Raw genomic sequence first — 18796 nt, forward strand, 5'->3', positions numbered from 1 at the left:
TGGCGAATGGTAAAACCAATGTTGGGCATTGCTGGAAGAGTTTTAATCAAGGCAAACTGTCAAGGGGTTCCCATTATTACCCAACCACGTAAGGAACGCAAAATCCGGGAACATAACACCGATATGACGGAAACTAGGGCGGCAAGAGTGGAACAAAACACTAGGCAAAAGGCCGAGCCTTTCACCCTTTACCAAGTATATAGATGCATTAATTAAATAAGAGATATTGTGATATCCCAACAAGTAAACATGTTCCAACAAGGAACAACATCTCCATGTTCCAACAAGGAACAAACTTCAATCTTCACCTGCAACTAACAATGCTATAAGAGGAGCTGAGCAAAGCGGTAACATAGCCAAACAACGGTTTGCTAGGATAAGGTGGGTTAGAGGCTTGGTTCAACAATATAGGAGGCATGATAATCAAGTGGTAGGTATCGCGGCATAGGCATAGCAAAAGAGCGAGCAACTAGCAAGCAAAGATAGAAGTGATTTCGAGGGTATGGTCATCTTGCCTGAGATCCCGCAAGGAAGAAGAACGAGTCATGAAGAAGACACACGGACGAAGTCGAACGGATCCTCACAACTCCGGAACGGAACCGAAGCTCACGAGAAAGGCAACCCGGAAAGAAGCAAACAACATAGTAAACAACCATCACATAATCATGGCACGATGCACAATCAAGTATGATGCATGTCCGGTTTAAAGAGGCATGGCATGGCAAAGTGCACAAACAAAACTACAAATTAAGTGGAGCTGAATATGCAACGAGTTGCATATTGACGGACACCACAATAATTATTTAGTTCTCTCTCGTTTAGGTACCCAACAATATAAAATGGTGATTAACATGGCAAGAGGTGAGGCATAACAAAACTACACCATCTAAACAATTTAAATGGAGCCGGATATAACAAATAACGAATCCGGTAAATCCCCATATGCATTAGTAATTTAAAAGCAAACAATAATTTTAACCATCTAAATGTTATTATCATGATGCGAATGACATGAACAAGTTTATGCAATTTTTATTAAAAGTTGACATGAGCATAAAGAAGCATTTGTCATCGTGGCGGAAACAAAAGGGGTGCCATGACAATGACAACGGAAATGGTGCCATGGCAACATTCCGGTTCCGATAGCTCACGGAGATACCGGTGCAAAAGGAAAAGTGACGGGAGCGTGACATGCGATAGAAGGTGGGGTGATCCCGGCAACCTGGTTCTCACGAAACGACGGCATGGCAACGGGGAACATGCAAGAAACACGTCGGGCACGGTGCAACCGCGAGCATTTCATACAACATATGCATTCGTCCACGGGCGGTCGTTTCGGGGTTATACCTTCGAAGCGTGCAAACGGGCCGGTTCTCGTTCGGTGCCAAGTAGATGAAGTATACGTTCTCGGGACGTGGTGGAAGTAGGGGGTACACGACGACGGTAGAGGTACTCGCGACGGTAGAGGTACACGTTTTCGTAGAAGGACTTGACGAATCCGAGTCACTTGGGGTCGACGGTAGTCGTTCACGTTTCGAGGAGGAAGTAGGGGTTCTCGCGATCTCGGCGACGGTAGTTGTTCACAGCGGTAGTGAAACTTGACGGATCCGATGCCTCCAGACGTAGTGGTACATGTTCGGTGCGATGTAGGGGTACATGTCAAAGGTTGTCGTGGTACTTGGTGTAACATAGGTCTTCGGGGTCGTCGGGCACACGTTCACATTGTGGTTGTACACGTCGACGGTCTTATCGGAACCTCGTCAACGTTCGAGATCCACCTTGGCGATCCGAAGGGTACTTGGCGTCATGGTACTTGGGTCTTCGGACTTGCCGGTCTCGGTTCTTGTGACGGTAGTGGTACAAGGTCGTCGTGGGACTTGATGGTCTTGACAAAACGAAGGGGTACTCGGCAAAACCATGTTCTTCGAAGGTCGACGGTAGTGGTTCCCGTATCAACATGGTGTGGTTGTACATGATGGGTCCGGTCTTGGCGTGCGAACGAACACGGCACGATGTACAGGTGTAGTGGTGGCCCTGGCATCTCGCAATAGTAGTACATGAAGGCAAGGACGCGGCCGTTGGTGAGGTTGTAGCGGCCTTGGGCGTGAACTCCGGCGACGTGACGAGGGGAACGGCGAGTCCCCAGATGGAGGAGGACGGGGCCAACTGGATCTGGCCGGAGTAGAACGGAGGCGGCGGGGCGAGCTCAACGGAGGCGAAGCCACAGACGCAGGGGCCGTGCGTGTAGAGCAGAGGCGGGTAGCAGGAGCGGCAGGAGGATGGCCGGCGCTGGTCGTGGTGGCCGGCAGCGACCGGACACGATGGCGGGGCTTGGTGGAGCTCGGCGGCCTGGTTCCACGGACGCGGACAAGGACGGCGGCGGGCGGCCGTGAGGGACCTCCTGTCCAAGGCGCAGCAGTGGGAGCTCTGGCCTGGGTAGTCGAGGACGAGGCCAAGGCCCGGGAGGGAGCGGCCGGTGGAGGCCGGAGCCAGAAGTCGAGGCGGCGGCTTCCATGGACGAGGCAGGAGGAGGCGCGAGCGGGAGGAGGAGCAAGGCCCCATGTCGAGGCAGGCGAACGGAAAGGGGAAGGAGGTCGCTCGCGAGGGAGAGGCTGCGATGGGGATCGGGCTCCTCCTTTGGCGGCGCTAGGAGGAAAGAAAGGGAGAGATCGAGGGGAGAGGGGATGGATCGGGCGAGAGAAGGACCGAGAGGGAGATCGAGAGGAGGAGGGGTCGAGCGAGGCCGCAGCGCTCGCTGACTCTGGCGGCGCTAGGGAGAGGGTCCAGATGCGCCTAGGGTTAGGAGGGATACGGGCCTTGGGCCAAAAGGTCAAGTGGTTGGCCTTGTTGTGCTGGGCTAAAGGAAGACTAGGAAGAGAGAAGGAGAGGGCCAGCCTGGAAAGCTAAATTGGGCTCCCAATAAAAAAAATAAAAAAAAGAGAACTTTGGAGAACAGAAAGAGAGAATTAGAAAAGGATTAGACCAACAGGGATATTTTCTTTGGACTAAGAAAATATGAAGGATTTAACAAAAATGGTTGGAAGAGGTTTGGGAAAACTAGGTCCACACTCATTTGAATTTAATTCAAATGGGTTCTAATAGAAAGTGGGTGCTAGGACGGTCCAGAAATGATTGAGAATCTCGGTGGAGCTCTGGAAAAATAGAGAAGGGATATATAGCAAAGTTAGAGGCCAAGAGTTGTGATAACAAAGGCATTGGGATTTTGCAAGTGTGTTAAGGTGAATTCCAAAATAGTGGAATATTTATAATAGCTCCCTAAATATTAGGAGGATATGTTATAAAGAGAAGTCACTCTTCCCTCGATTTAAATGGATCGAAAATCCACACAATTTATTTAGTTGAGATGCAAAAGATTTATGAGATGATGGAATGATGACATGATGCAATGCAAAAATAAAAGGGTAAGCACAAATGAAACACACGGCAAAACCCGGAATATATGGAAGTCTTCTCGAGCATCGGTCTCGGGGCGTCACATTGTGTCTCGAGGTTGTTTCTTGTTATCTCTTGCCTTTCTTTCTTTGTGTTGAGCGTGTTCTTGTGGTGTCTTGTTGGCTTGAAGTTTCGGTGCGAAGACCTATTTTCTTGTTTGAAACGTGCAACTTCTTGAGCCCGCGGTACTACCGCGGCCTGCCACGGTACTACCGCGTATGGAGTGCACGGTACTACCGCACCTAGCGCGGCAGTAATTTTTTACTGCCGCCTGGGAGAGCGGTACTACCGCTCAGGTGCGGAACTTCCGCCGAGCGGTACTACCGCAATGAAGCACGGTACTACCATGCTGACGAGTGCGTGGGGGTTATGACTTGGGCAGGGGAGTTTCAACTCCCCATACCCATTCACTTGTCTCTCTCCCCACCATCTCTCTGTCTCTCGCTCAAGAATGGCGCCGGAGGTCCTCGCCGGATCTCCGTCTCCGGCCACTCTCCTCGGATTCCGACCGGTGGGATCGTTCCCCACCACTTCCTCTTGCCATGGACCAAGGTTTCTCCCCAAACCCCTCTCTTTCTTTGTTGTTCTTTCACTTCTAGGTTTTTGGGGAGATGCATGTTGTTCGTGAGATTTTAGGCCAAATCTTTGCAAGAGTGGGATGTAGGAGAGTCATGTTGCGTAGAAATTATACTTGATATATTGTCCCGTGGTAGATTTGATCAACCGTAGTACTGCCGTGGTTTCATGATTTCTTCTCAGATTCAAAAGTGGTTTGGATCTGACGCGGTGCGGTACTACCGCGCCTCTTGTGCGGTACTACCGTTAGTCCGGTACTACCGCACGTGCTGTGGCACTAAGATCTTACTACCGCTCCAAGCCACGGTACTACTGTGACTTCACACGATACTACCGCGACTAGGAGCAGTACTAAAATTTTAGTACTGCACGCCCTGGCAGTACTACCGTTGGTGTCCAATCTCTCTCGTGGCAATTACCACGTATGCTTTCTACTTGTTTCTCTTGTTTTGCTAAGGTCTTTGCATTGATTCTTCTCGCTCTTTGTGTGTGCTTTCTCTTGTTTCTTAGGTGGTGGCTCTCGTCGTTTCAATCCCAGTCGTGACACTGGCTCCAAGCGACTGCGCAATCATCAAGATGAAGCACCAGAGGGCTCCAGTGCCCCCAAGCACAATGTCAAGACCACCGCTAGCAAGAACAAGGAACCCGCTAAGGGCATGGACGAGATTCCCCTTGCTGAGTACATCGAACGCCGGAAGATCAACCCTTATGTGAATGCTCGTGCTATCCTCAGAGGCAGTGAATTGTTTTGGACCAAGCAGCAGCCTCTTGTTTATCTGGATGTAATCAAGAACAAGCAAAATACCTACGTGGATGTCAAGTGGATAGACATGAATCACTTGAGGAAGGACAAGTTTCGTGAGTACTTTGGAGAAGCTCTGGATTTGGTGGAGCAGTTCGGTATTGAACATGTGATCTCTTTCCACCTTGACTATGACCCTGAGCTTATCTGTCAGTTCTTTGCCTCAGTTTACTTTCACCCCGGGGAGGAGCGGAGGATGACCTGGATGACCAATGGTCGTAAGTTGACTGCTATCTAGAAGGAGTTCATGGATCTGCTCCAAGTTTCTGATGACGGGCTCACCACACCCGTTGGTGTTCGCCCCCATGCCAATCCTGAGTCTGCTACCAAGAACAAGTTACAGCCGTTCTATGTTGAGAAGGTGCTTCCCAGTGGCAAGTCGACATGGGTGCTGAACTCCTTTCTGGATATCATGCATCGCATCTTCCGCAACTCTCTGTTCCCTCGCATTGGCGACAAGGACAGAGTTCATGCCTATCTGGTGGATATGATGCTCCTGTGCGAGGAGGCACGTGTGTCTCAGACTCAGCCACTTGATGTCTCACACATCATGTGGTGTGAGCTTCGGTTTGCAGTGTTCACCTGCAAGGTTCCTATCTATGGACCATACCTATTTCTGTTGATCTCCATGACTTGGGAGAAGCTGTACCCTGGTGATGAGTTCCTTGCTCCAAACTGGATTCGGCATGAGCCCATCAGTCTCCGTGTCAAGCCCAACTGGGCCAACACTACTACTCGTGCTGAGGCGTCTGCTGCTGGGAGGGCTGTTAATGAGGAGGAGGCTGGAGCAGAGGATGTTGCAGAGGACCATGCTGCTAGGTCTTCCCATCCTTCCTCTGAGCCCTCGTGGGCCAAGAAGTTGAAGGACAAGATGAAGACTTTTTTCTGCATGCAAGCAAAGGGGCAGTACAGGACTCATGTGGCATCCAAGGAGAGTCGCCGCCGCGACAAGAAGATTATGAGGGTCTTTGGAGAGGACGTCTCTGGCGGTTCTGAGGAGGTCATCACGCCAGAGGCTGCATGGATGGCGAAGCAAGGCTACAACTGGACTGATTCTGAGGAGGACATCGAGAAGACCGTCCCCGCCGCTGAGTCTGATGAGGAGCACGAGGAGAGTTGGGATGATTTCTCTGCCTGAGCCACCCCTTGAGTGTACGTGTCCTCTCTGCGTTTTTGGCATCTCGATGCCAAAGGGGGAGAGAGTGTAGGGATTTGCGTGCTTGCGAGTCGTGTGTCGTGTTTGGTGTGTTTGTTTTGTCATTTGGACCTCGTTTGCTTTGGTTTGGTTTGCGCCTTTGAGACTTATCCTTCATATGGTGTAAGACATATGCACTCTATCCTATCTTAGTGAGCTTATGATTGTGCTACTTATGTTATGCTCGTATTTGCTATCTTGTCTAGTGTTAGCCTTACTATTGCAAGATATGCCTTGTCTCTAAAATATAGGGGGAGTTTTGATCCTAGTATGTGTGCCGTGCGGTCCAAAGCACCCATCTAGTTTGCACACATCTAGGGGGAGCCCGTCTATATTCTAGAGAGGAGGGGTTTGCGTTTGCTCAATATTATTTCCCTTTGTGCAAATCCCATATTGTCATCAATCCACCAAAAAGGGGGAGATTGTAAGGGCATATTTATCCCTAAGGTATTTTGGTGATTGATGACAATGCTTTTGCGGATTAATCGTGTGCCTTGAGTTTCCCAAACGTTTCATCGCTAGGCACAAGACGGTTTGGTGCCCCTCGAAGACTATTGAAGACGGCGTTTTTCTACGTTTCTTTTTGGTGGATTTGAATCGTAGGAAAGCCGTACTATTAAGAGGGGGTCCGCGTCGGAAAGGTTCAGGTGGAATCATCACGTACACGTTTTCTTCCTTGTCTCCTCCTTTCCCATTCGCACTGGAGCATCCTCCGTTTTTCCTCTTTGTTTTGTCATGGTTGCTGATAATGGGCTTGCGGTAGTACTGCTCCCTGGAGCGGTAGTACCACAGGCACCTGTGGTAGTACCGTACTTCGGCACGGTAGTACCGCAGGAGCCCACGGTAGTACCGCTCCCCCTGAGCCGTAGTACCGTGGCCCCTAGGCCAAGTGCCGCTTCATCACGATAGTAGGGGCGGATGTAATTTTTTACATCCGCGCCTCCGTGGTAGTACCGCACCCAGTGCGCGGTAGTACCGCGCGCGGCCTGGGTCAGCTGCCAGGCGGTAGTACCGCTCCTCTGCGGTAGTACTGTGTCGGATTTTTGCTTCGTCTGTTTTCCAGCGGAAGTAGGCACGGATGTATTTTTATTCATCCACGCTCTTCCCAGGCTAGGAGTTTCCTTCCTTGCGGTAGTACCGCAAGAGGGAGCGGTAGTACCGCGCCTGTGGCAGTACCGCCCTCAGCCCTTGTGCTACAGGTCTGCCCTAGCTCCTGCTGCTGTTGCGGTAGTACCGCAGTCCCTCACGGTAGTGCCGCATGGCCTTGCGGTAGTACCGCTGGTCAGGGGCAGTAGTACCACGTGACCTTATGGTAGTACCGCTGGTCAGGGGCGGTAGTACCGCATGTCGCGGGCTGGTTAGGTGGATAACGGTTGGATTTTGTCCACAACTATATAAGGGGTGTCTTCTTCCTCTAGTTGACTACCTCTTCTAACCTGAGCTCCATTGTTGCTCCAAGCTCCATTTTCGCCCGATCTCACTCCCTAGCCAATCAAACTGGTTGATTTGCTCGGGAATGGTTGACAAGGCCCCGATCTACACTTCCACCAAGAGAAATTTGATTCCCCCACTAATCCCTTGCGGATCTTGTTACTCTTGGGTGTTTGAGCACCCTAGACGGTTGAGGTCACCGCGGAGCCATAGTCCATTGTGGTGGAACTTCGTGGTGTCGTTGGGAGCCTCCAATTAAGTTGTGGAGATTTCCCCAACCTTGTTTATAAAGGTTCGGTCGCCTCCTTCAAGGGCATCAATAGTGGAATCACGGCATCTCGCATTGTGTGAGGGCGTGAGGAGAATACGGTGGCCCTAGTGGCTTCTTGGGGAGCATTGTGCCTCCACACCGCTCCAACAGAGACATACTTCCCTTCAAAGGGAAGGAACTTCGGTAACACATCCTCGTCTCCACCGGCTCCACTCTTGGTTATCTCGTGCCTTTACTTGTGCAAGCTTATTTGTGATATATCTCTTACTTGCTTGTGTACTTATAATTGATGCATCATATAGGTTGCTCACTTAATTACACATCTCGACAACCTTCTTTGATGCAAAGTTTAAATTGTTAAAGAAAAGCTAAAAATTGTTAGTTGCCTATTCACCCCCCCCTCTAGTCAACTATATCGATCCTTTCAGAGCGGCGGTGGGAAACGGTTTGCTCCCCGGCAGTAAGACGGCGGTGGAGGGGGCGACGGGGGGAGTGAGCGGCGTTGCTGGGCGGATGTGGAGGCGGTGGCAGCTGACAGAGTCGCCGGCGAAAAAGAGTGACGACGTCAGTGACGAAGGAGGCGGGTGAGGATTGCTGTTGGCTGGGGTTAGGGGGAGACCAATGAGCCACCGACCAGCGGGCCCGGGGAAAGGAGAAGGCGAGTGAGCGCGCGTCCGTCGCGTGTCTGCGCTGACGCAAATCCGACTCAAAAATGGGCCGGAAATGGGTCACCCGTGGACAAAAAGCGGACGCGCGTCCGTTTGGTTCGGCGCGTTGGGCCGACTTTTCTGTCCGCGCCAACCCAAACGGATAGCGGCGGACGAAATGGTCGCTCCATTGGAGTTGCTCTTATGCATGAGTTATGATATGAAATTCGCAGAGTATATTCACATAACATGCCCTTTATGCCTGTGTGTATGTATATATTTACATAGCATGGACAAACCTAAAAGTTGCTTATTACTAAAGTAACAAATTATTTTTCATAAAAAAGCGATGACAAATCATCGATGCACTTTTCCCCTTTATAAATGATGATGGATTTTCTCGACTCAAAATGAAGCATCAAGGGGATACAAACAAAATACACACATCCCCCTCTTCATGACTAGGATCTACACAATCAACACCAACGCAGACACACAATTAATCACACCAGCAAAGTGCAAAGTCAATACCGGAGGCATGCGTAGGTGGAGCAAAAAGAACTCTCAAGCAATCAAACACATGTTTGACAAACTAGTGCAATGACCATCAACATCAACAATCGCCTCTTGACATAACAAGGACAATGAGAAGGGGTATTTGATAACAATGTCTCTAAGAAGAGAGCGATGCTCAAGCGCTGTTGTTGTAGGATCCAACCATTAAAGGCCATATCATGGGTTTTCACCTTGAAGATCAAGTCTGAGTAAACTTCAGTGACTCCTTCAAGAAGGCAACGACGTGAAAACGTCACCATTGCAAAGTGTAACCCAACTAGGGTCAGACCTAGGGTTTTTATCAAACTGAAATAATATTGTGTTGTCGCCTCAACTTTCCACAATACCAAGAATTACATGCATGCATGGTCCTCGTGTGAGATCCGATGAAATCATTGGTGAGAGAGGAAGGTCATCGGCAAAGCCAAATTCCTAATATAGGATTATCTGGCACCGCTTCATCGACCTCATTACTGGTAGTCGGTGCTAGATCTATAGAAGACAACACCAGCATGCGCCACCGCCCTTGCCAGCAACCCAATACCACGCGACAGATGTGTTACCGAGCTGAAGACATCCTCACACGGACGTAGATGGCGGTCATCTTGACCTGCCACTTTGTCTTTTGTCGCTGGATGTTGTCGTACTACCAAGATCCATCGTCGAGCAGTTTGGAGTCACATCGTCTGGTTGGGTTAATTGGGGTCACCTTGGCAGGCTCAGTTAAGGAGGGCCATAGCGACCGCCGGAGGTCACGTAAACCACCCACCATGGCTACATGCACTGTTAGGGAAACCAAATCGCACCACCATAACAACCCAAGGCCCAGTTTTTTTGGTCGATTCTCCCATAATCTTGAGAATCAATCCTTCACCTAGCTTCTCCCAGAATCTTGAACGAGTATTTATTTATAATCCTAGCTAGTTAGGATGAGAACAACTAGGATTGTAAAAAAAAATATGGATACAAGATTCTGAGAGAAGTTGGGTGAAGGGTCGATTCTCAAGATTATGGGAGAATCGTCCAAAAGAACTGGCCTCAAGAGGAGCGCCCAACAGGCTGGATGTGGGGATCGCCGGCCACCGACCACTCATCTAGGATTTTTCTTAGTTGATCGTTATAGATTATTTGATGTATCATCCTCTACCTTTTAGGGAAATTCATTGTTACTTAATTTTTTACATTCCACAATCTAAAATAAAGTAAGTCCTTTATTTGAGGGTTTACGATCGTTGCGGAAATCTCATTCTCACTACCGGAATTATCTTATCCGAAGAAAAAAGAAATACGTCAACCAGAAACACCATTCCTTTTGGTTCGCACAACCAAAAAATTGTTCCGCAGGTCTGCAAGAAGGTAAAAAGTAAGGGATTGTATCAAGAACTATATAAAAAAGAATAGGAAAATGGACTTACTTTATTTTAGAATTGCACAATGAAATACTTAATTTTTTAGCAATTATACTACTCCAATCCGAAATAAAAAAGAACCCTCAAATTATTTTTAGAACATTTATCAAATTCAAAGTGTAATCGCCCTTGGGAACGCTCATTCTAAGGTGTCTTTATTTATTATGTATTTTTTTATAACTATTTATTATGTATTAAGAAGAATCCTTCCATTTTCTTTTTCTTTAGTTGCGCGGACTGCCGCGTCGCCTGTATCTGGTGGTCATCGGTGAGCCTCTGCTGCATACTGCCTCTGGGGCACACTTAGCCAGAGCTAAGCCATGCGCATACATCATCAGGTGTCATGTGGTTGCTGCCGTGTGATTCGTATGATCACAACTGAATGCAACGCGTCGCGGCCGGTGATCCCAGATCGTCACCATGCCGCTGCGCTTCTTGTCGCCGTTGCGCGATTCGTAAGATCGATGTTGAGCGCAACGTGTCGCTCAGCTGCTCCGGGATCGTCGCCATGCCGTTCCTATTCTTGTCACTACTATTGTTCTCTTTGAGTCACTGCCGAGGATGACCGTGTGGAACCATTCAGGGCCGTGCCGCCAGTGACGGATCCAGGAATTAAACTTAGCCAGGGTGAAACATTTGAGATACAAATTTTTTTATTAAGAAATGCAAGTGCGCTGAATCAAATCTTATAAAATTCAAATATGAAGCTAGATGCAATCAAAAATTAACATAACCAATGATTTAGAACAGTTCAAGATTCTCAACAACTAAGTAATGTAACCACCAAAAATCACAAAATCTGACATGAACGTTATAGAGAACTACTAACATGCAGAGGGCCATCTCCTCCACGTTGATGTTCGACCCGTCGGATTTTGAACCGGATCCGCCGCTGGTTCCATCGCTGGCCATCGGATCAGAGGGAGGGGATTGGAAGTGGAGTGGACGGGCTATGAGACGGGTTTAAAACGCCTAGTTATAGATGCTCTTAGTCTCTCTAGACGCTGGCTACCTGGCTCGATTTGAGGATTTCCTTTTTTTAGGTGTATTTGGGGATTTCCTGGGACTGCCTGGGATTGCGGGTGTGGCCGGACTCACTAGATTGGAGATATGGGCTGCTACCAGGCTTGTGTTTGACGTGCAAATCCCCACATGTACCAGCCCATGTATAAAACAAATCGTATTTTTCATATAGTGGATTTCGGCTACCGGGGCGGCCGACCATAGTCGTCCTTACCGTGCCGCCACCATGGGTTGTTCAGGCTTTGCCCGACGACAACTTTTGGTAACGGCGAGGAGAGAAAGATCGGACGGGAAGGACCAAAAAAACTTGGATCATGATCGCCTGATGTGTCGCCCGTCTGGATTACGCCGGCCAATTTCCATTTTCAGTTCCGTGGAGAATGGGAAATCTCGTCGATGCATCTAACTCGGGGTTGTATAGCTAAGTTCATCAGCTTACAGCTACATAACTGTATGCGCGTATGTTTTATACGCAAGCACGATGATTTGCCTGCAATTGTATTATTGTTGATGTGATTACTTACAAAAAATGAACTTTGGTTGTCAATAAATTAATATTTGTTAACTTATCAAAGAAAACTTTTTTTTGTAAGCAAGGTGTGGGTCATCAGTGGGGGGGGGGGGGGGGGGGGTGGGGGCATAACTGGAAACATAGAAGGTGGGGTGGGAAGGGATTATGAAAGAAAGAAATAAAGATGGAACTTTACCTAACTTTTAAGTAGGAGCTGAATGGGTGGAAAAAGAAGGGAAAAAGGACGTCAGAAGACAAAGTTATAGACATTGATATCTGGATTTGCTCCTTTGATAACTTGCAAATATTAGCATAAACACTCCATTGTGTTGGCTTACCGATGATGAGAAAACAAGGACTGCAATAGCTAGCAAACGTTCACCGCTAGACATGACATTTGCGAACTTTTTTTATGCGAATAACGTTGTGGGAGGGTAGCAATTTCTTCGGAAACACAGCAATTTCTAGCAAATCAAGGATTTGTTGTAAAAGTCGTGCTCACTTGAAGAAATTGTCATGCTCTGCACAATATAATTGCCATGAAAAACATTCGTTTTGCCATGCTCTCCCAGCAAACGTTCGCTGACATTACCCATAAACAAACATATTCATTTTGTACTTCACAGTGTAAACACTCCAATTGGAGTGGTGACTGTTGAGAATTGTATAAAACTAAAATCTACGGATAACTTCAGACAAAATTAGTTGATCTTGTGATACCCACTTACCCAGTATTCGGTCCACAAGAAAAGCACATACACACCCCATGCATCGAACATCCTAAAGAGCCAACAGATCAGCTCTTTTTTTTTTTCAGTTTATTCAATTCCAGACCGACAAATCAGACAATTTCTCTGCAGTTCATCAGCTGAAGCAGTTTAACCCCTAAACTAAAGATAACCTCTGCAGATGTATAAACTGGCTCCAGGTAGATCAATTTACAGTGAGGAGGCTATATTCATTGACTACTTTAATTGCTGTGCTATGAGCCTATGAGTCAAGGATCTGGAATGTCTGAAGAGGGAAGAAACCTCATCAGAAAGCTCGAGAGTGACCATACACAGATAACGCCAAGAATTTGAAGAACAGTCAGTAGTGCCCCTAAGGAGTTCATGATAGACAAAGTTTGATTTGTTGCCTCAGTTCCTCTAACAGAAAAGGTGAGTGCTGTCACCAGTTGAGCTGCCCTGTTCAGTTGGTGAAGCCTGTAGACCTGGAAGGAAGGGGAAATGAGACATGCTAAGAACTACCAAAATATTTCACTCAAGAAGAACGTCAGCTAAGATGTAGTCACATGATTTGCTGGAATGAACATGAGCAAAGTAAATGGCACAACAGCAGTAGTCATAGTCAGGAAAGTAGGCAGCTATAGTGTATGGTGTAAGTAGGCAATCCTTTAATAACAGGCACAGACAGCCAGGCATTACTAAGCTATACTATACTTACCAATGAAATGAAACAAACAGTTATCACATGAGGGAACAGGTTGCTAACAGCCTAGAACCAAATACTGACGTGTGCCTAGTGATCACTACAAGGAAACTAGGCTGTGTATTATCAATGATGTGTTTTTTTAGCTTGTATTACAAATGATGTGTTGTGTGACGTGTGCCTAAAATCCTCAACCAGATCAAAATTAAACATGAACCATGTAATATATTGGGTTGTCAGCATATTGTTTACGGAAATATCAGGACATTTGCCTCATTGATACAAAGTTATCATTTCTGAAGGATGGAAAGTTAGACCCCCCCCCCTTCTGAACTTCAATGTTCCCAAACTCAGTTGCTACTTTATTATTTGCATGCTATGCACAAGGCAGCCAGCCCTTGCATCCAAGAATATCCAACCACATATGGATAAGGATCATACTGTTAGGAAAGTAATGATTAATTGATTGCTACTCCCTCTGTCCCATAATATAAGAGCGTTTTTTACACTAGTGTAGTGTCAAAAACGCTCTTATATTGAGAGAAGTGCATATTTCAACCCTGAACTCTTGCCCTAGTCTAATTTACAACCCTGAACTTTAATACCGTCTAAATTACAACCCCCAAGTCTCAAAACCGGTCAGGATTCAACCCTCCCCTCCCTGTTGACCGGTTTTGACCTGGGGTGACCAGTTTTGACTAGTCAACGGGTCCAATCAGCATGCCATGTCAGATTTTTTTTTCAAAATTTCAAGAAAAAGTAAATAAAAATCTATAAGATCAGGGAAAAAATATAAAAAGGCAAAATTCCGAAAAAATTGTTCGCGAAAAAGCTAGGGAAAATAAAAAATGATTTTTTTCTGGAATTTGAGTTTTTGGGTTTTTTCTGGAAATTCGTTTTTTTATTTTCCGTGTTTTTCGGAAATTGAATTTCTTATTTCTTTTCCTGGATTTTCTTCGATTTTACAGGTTGTTTCCTTGGAAATTTTGCATTTTTTGCTGATGTGGCATGCTGACTGGACCTGTTGACTGGTCAAAACCGGTCAACAGAGAGGGGAGGGTTGAATCTTGGCCAGTTTTGAGAGTTCAGGGTTGTAATTTAGATGGTATTGAAGTTCGGGGTTGTAAATTAGACTAGGGCAAAAGTTGAGGGTTGAAATATGCACTTCTCTCTCTTATATTATGGGACAGAGGGAGTATTTGTTAGGGATTTCATCTCTTTCATCTTAAATATTGCTTGGGAGGAGGTCCGCATATAGGAAAGACTACCATCATGTCCATTGTAACCAAGCAATCAATAAACCTTATACAGTCCCTTTTATATCTCCTGTTTCCCCCTCTCCTTCGTATATCACAAGTTCTTTTCGTATATACCCTCCTTGTACCTTTTGTGATTAACAGATTATACGGTCATGCCTTTCATATGGTTATCAGTTAAAGAAAAACAATCAATAAGCCAGATTGTTTTCATATTTGTCAGAATTGTTAGTCAAGTTGTCCCATAAAATCTAGTATCAGAGCTTCATTTCTCATGTTTGTGCAAGCTTTCCCAACATCTCCACAACATGGGGCTACAAAGGGTTGCAGACATGGCGCCACTTCAGCTCGAGGATGAGCTGCCAGTCGAGGACCAGCGATGATATGTGCACGCTATGCACAAAGCAGTTGGCCCGCATCGAAGTGAATAAGGATACCCAACCACAAGTGGATACGAATCATATTGATAGGAAAGCAGGGGTAAATTGCTACTCCCTCTGTTGACAAATAAAGATGTTCTAACTTTTTGTCGAATTGGATGTACTCCCTCCGTTCCATAATGTAGTGCGTATATATGTTTTGAAAAGTCAAACCTCACAAACTTTGACCAAGTTTGTGGAGAAAAATATTTACATCTAGAATGTCAAACATATATCATTAGATTCATCATAAGATGTAGTTTCATGTTTTATATATTTGGTATTGTACATATAAATAGTTTTCTCTAAACTTGATTGAAATTTGCAAAGTTTGACTTTTCAAAAAATCTATATGCACTATATTATGGAACAGAGGGAGTATATAGACATGTTTTAGTGTGTTTGTTCACTCATTTCAGTCTGCATGTAGTCCATATTGAAATATCCAAAACATCTTATATTTGTGAACGGAGAGAGTATTTGTTAAGGATTAAAGATTATTTTCCATATTGCTGGGGAGTAGTTCCACGACCTATAAATGGGCCTACCATGTATGTATAACAACAACTTAGATTCTGCAAATGGCTCCACATTATAATTAAGCAATTGCAAAATACAAACTGGACTGATAAACAAAAAACTCCGAAACATGAGTTCACCACGAATGACTACCATCTTAACAATGACATAAAGATTTCCACCCGATCACACTTGATTATAACCCAAAAGGGTAACTTCAGGATCCAAATAACACCAGGATAAAGTAAGAACCACATTACCTTAAAGATAATAGGGATAACTGGCCAAGAAGGTGATTTCCGATGCCGTGCATACTGCTCGAATACGAATTGTACAACAAGACCTACCAGATAAGGTGCAAGAGTAGCTGAAGCTGCTGGACCAGTCCAGGGCCAAACCATGCCCATTGTCAGAAGCGGTATTATCAGGCTTAGAACCATCGTTGTTACTGAAGAAATTCGGAAAAACCTAGCTTTTGACCAGATGTAGCTCTTAGGTGCTACCTGCTGCAAAGGTCTCCAGACTTTATCAATTAACAGGACAAAAATCCCGACTCCTCCGTAAAACAGAGCCTCAGTGAAGAATAGTATAAGGAAATCTGCATAGAACAATAAAACTCTATCAGTAATGCAGCTATGGCTAGTTTTCATCCCAATGAGGAATGGTACATGTAGTGTCTTTGGAGTAGATGTGTAAATATATTCCAAGAACGAATTATGTGCATCAGTGTTCATTTAAGGGTTAGAAAATTGTTACAATGTGTTCGGGGGATGATCAGATGTAAAGCAATGAAATTACCTATTTTCAATCACCAATTACTTACATGCCTTTTAATGGAATAAATGCTACTAACAGGAACAGATATATGATTGTGTTAAATGGTAACCAACATAACTGATTTCCCTCAGCTAATAAAAGGTGGGACTGGGAGGTAAAGGAATGAGATAAAAGACACTATCAGAGTTGTTGAGGATGAAACGAACAAATTTCTGAATTATCACAGAAAGGATACCTGTCAACAGGGAATCCTCAAACACGGCTGAGAGTACTCTGCGCAGGTAAAGCGATGGAAGAACCAAGAATGCCACAAGAATAGTTGGACCAACAAACCATACTAATCTAGATGCTTCCTTGCCAGGATGTGGCACACCCTCCACACTTAACGTTTGAGAGCTGCCGCCATGAAATGAGATGAATCCCGGTTTTCCAGCACTCCTCTCAGTAAAATCGGAGCCCAAAGATGCAGAGGAATCTGCAGTATTACTATTGGTATCTTCTAAGACCGGTGTGTCCGAGGTAAGCGAAGCAATTGGCTCCTGTTTGTCGCTAGCAGTGCAGGAAACAATTCGCTTACTATGTCCATCATGGTTGCTGGAGCTCCTTAGAACTTGTTCTGTTAACACGTGGTAAAATCAACGTAAAGGGCTATGTGTATTCAATAAAGATCTTTTCAGAAAGTAAGGGAAATTACCTTTTGGAGTGCCCAAGTACTGCATCCTACTTCCATTTACCCTCTGAACTGCAAATGATCCTGCAAGCTGAGAGATAACCCCGTGTCATTACGCTGGTACTGCTAAACCAGACAATTCACTGCAATTTTCATGTTCATAGCATCCAGGATCGCAGAAGTATATGGAGCATAGAGTAGGTACATGTAAGTATGTAACAGTGAAAATTTAAGAGGTACCCGTATTTCAGTAAAAAAGTCTAGCAAAAAATGACTGAAACTCATTGGCACGTTGACATCGCACCCAATAGAGGGAATAAAATCATCCTTTTCGAATTATCCATACGGGCGATTAAGACTTCCACCAGCAACTAATTAAAACTCACCTAATCGCTAACCAAGCACGAAAGAGGAGGTCATACAGGTAGAGGAAAAATGCTCTAGGCGTTTGAGCACGAGGAGGAGGGGATTGCCTTGGGATAGGAGCAGGCTACGGAGCTGAGGCGGCAGCGAGGAGGGGCGGAGATGGCCGGCGCGGACAGGGAGGCGGCCCTGGGGCGGAGCCGGAGGACGGTGGGGCCTGCCACGGCGGCCATGGTCCGTTGCGCTATCTGGCAGCAGCAAGGGGAAGAGGACGGTGGGACGGACGGACGGGCGCCCCGGCCGCTTGGCCCGGTGAGGTTTGTTTGGTGTGGTGGTGGTCGTCAGACTGCCGCACGAGAACTGTGGCGTCGGGGCCCAGATGTCACTTTTTTTTCTTTTTTCTGAGAAGAATGTAGTAGTTTTTTTTTTTGTAAAGAACAGGCATGTGTACGGACGGGCCTAGTATGTACAACTGGGCTGCAATTTCACGGGGAAAACACGGCCGGCCAGCCCATTGTATTTCCATGAGCGGTGTTATTGACGATCAATAAAATAGAGCGTATTTTGGCCTAAAAGCACGATGTAAAAGGGAGTGTTGATGGGGCGATTTCAGTGGAGCAAAGGAAGAGCTTTCAGTGGGGCGGCCGGCGGCAATTTTTCACTAAAAAAATGAGCTTTCTTGGGGGCCTTCGTTCTGGTTATTGACACTTGACAGAGTCATGGATCGCTGGTCTGTTGAAGCAATTGCATATAGGAAAGCTTTATGCCTCGCTCACGGTCAAGGATTAAGCTCGCAGTCTATTGCTTCTTGCTATTCTGGTGTTATTTGTAGCATCCAGGACTGGGCGTTTGGGGTAAATGCGATGATCATTAGAGAAGTTATATAGATGCAGAATGCCATGGAAGGTATTCCCTCCGTCCGAAATTACTTGTCGCTCAAAAGGATGTATTCAACACTAAAATACGTTTAGATACATCCATTTCAGCGACAACTAATTCCATACGAAGATAGTATAATTTTTAAGCATGACGGTAGATGATGCAATGGAGATGCCCATAATAATGCTAGCAATTCATTGCAACTTGTTTCAAGTTGTCATGTTTGGCTTTTGCAGCCTTCGGGTTATGTACAAATGATTACCAATGGTTAATAAAGTATTTTTGCTAAAAAAGGCATTACTCGTTATTGAAAAAAAACACTTGCATTTTAAATTCATTAGTTAAAAATAGTTTGTTTTCTCACTTTGTTTTTCAAATTTTGGCTGAGTATATTATTTTAATGAATTTTTAAAAAAATAGAAAATTGAAAAAATGTACATGAATCTAAAAACATCTTAAATTACAAAATGTTTGTGATTTTGGAAAAAGTTCACGAATTTTTAAAATGTTCGTGTTGTTTACTACTTTCAAAATATGTTCATGAATTTGAAAAAAAAGTTTGTAAATTCAAAAAGCATTCACGGTTTTCAAAGAGAAATCATGAATTTT

At 45.6% G+C, this 18796-nt stretch overlaps 1 protein-coding gene across 2 annotated transcripts; it reads right to left on the reverse strand.

Annotated features, from left to right (window-relative positions):
* Positions 1-12640: 12640 nt before the first annotated feature.
* Positions 12641-17682, reverse strand: LOC125544450. 2 transcript variants are annotated; one of them, XM_048708150.1, is made up of 5 exons: positions 17419-17682; positions 16970-17036; positions 16511-16891; positions 15759-16096; positions 12641-13086 (listed from the first exon to the last, which is right to left on the reverse strand). In XM_048708150.1, exons 1-5 carry the CDS (start codon positions 17539-17541, stop codon positions 12871-12873), a joined length of 1125 nt encoding a protein of 374 aa, XP_048564107.1. In that variant the 5' UTR covers positions 17542-17682; the 3' UTR covers positions 12641-12870. The 2 variants fall into 2 exon arrangements, with proteins under 2 accessions (XP_048564107.1, XP_048564108.1); XM_048708151.1 differs by having other exon boundaries at positions 17332-17616.
* Between the last annotated feature and the right edge of the window lie 1114 nt (positions 17683-18796).

The sequence above is a fragment of the Triticum urartu genome, chromosome 3 (genome assembly GCF_003073215.2).
Source record: "Triticum urartu cultivar G1812 chromosome 3, Tu2.1, whole genome shotgun sequence".
Classification (NCBI taxonomy): Eukaryota; Viridiplantae; Streptophyta; class Magnoliopsida; order Poales; family Poaceae; genus Triticum; species Triticum urartu.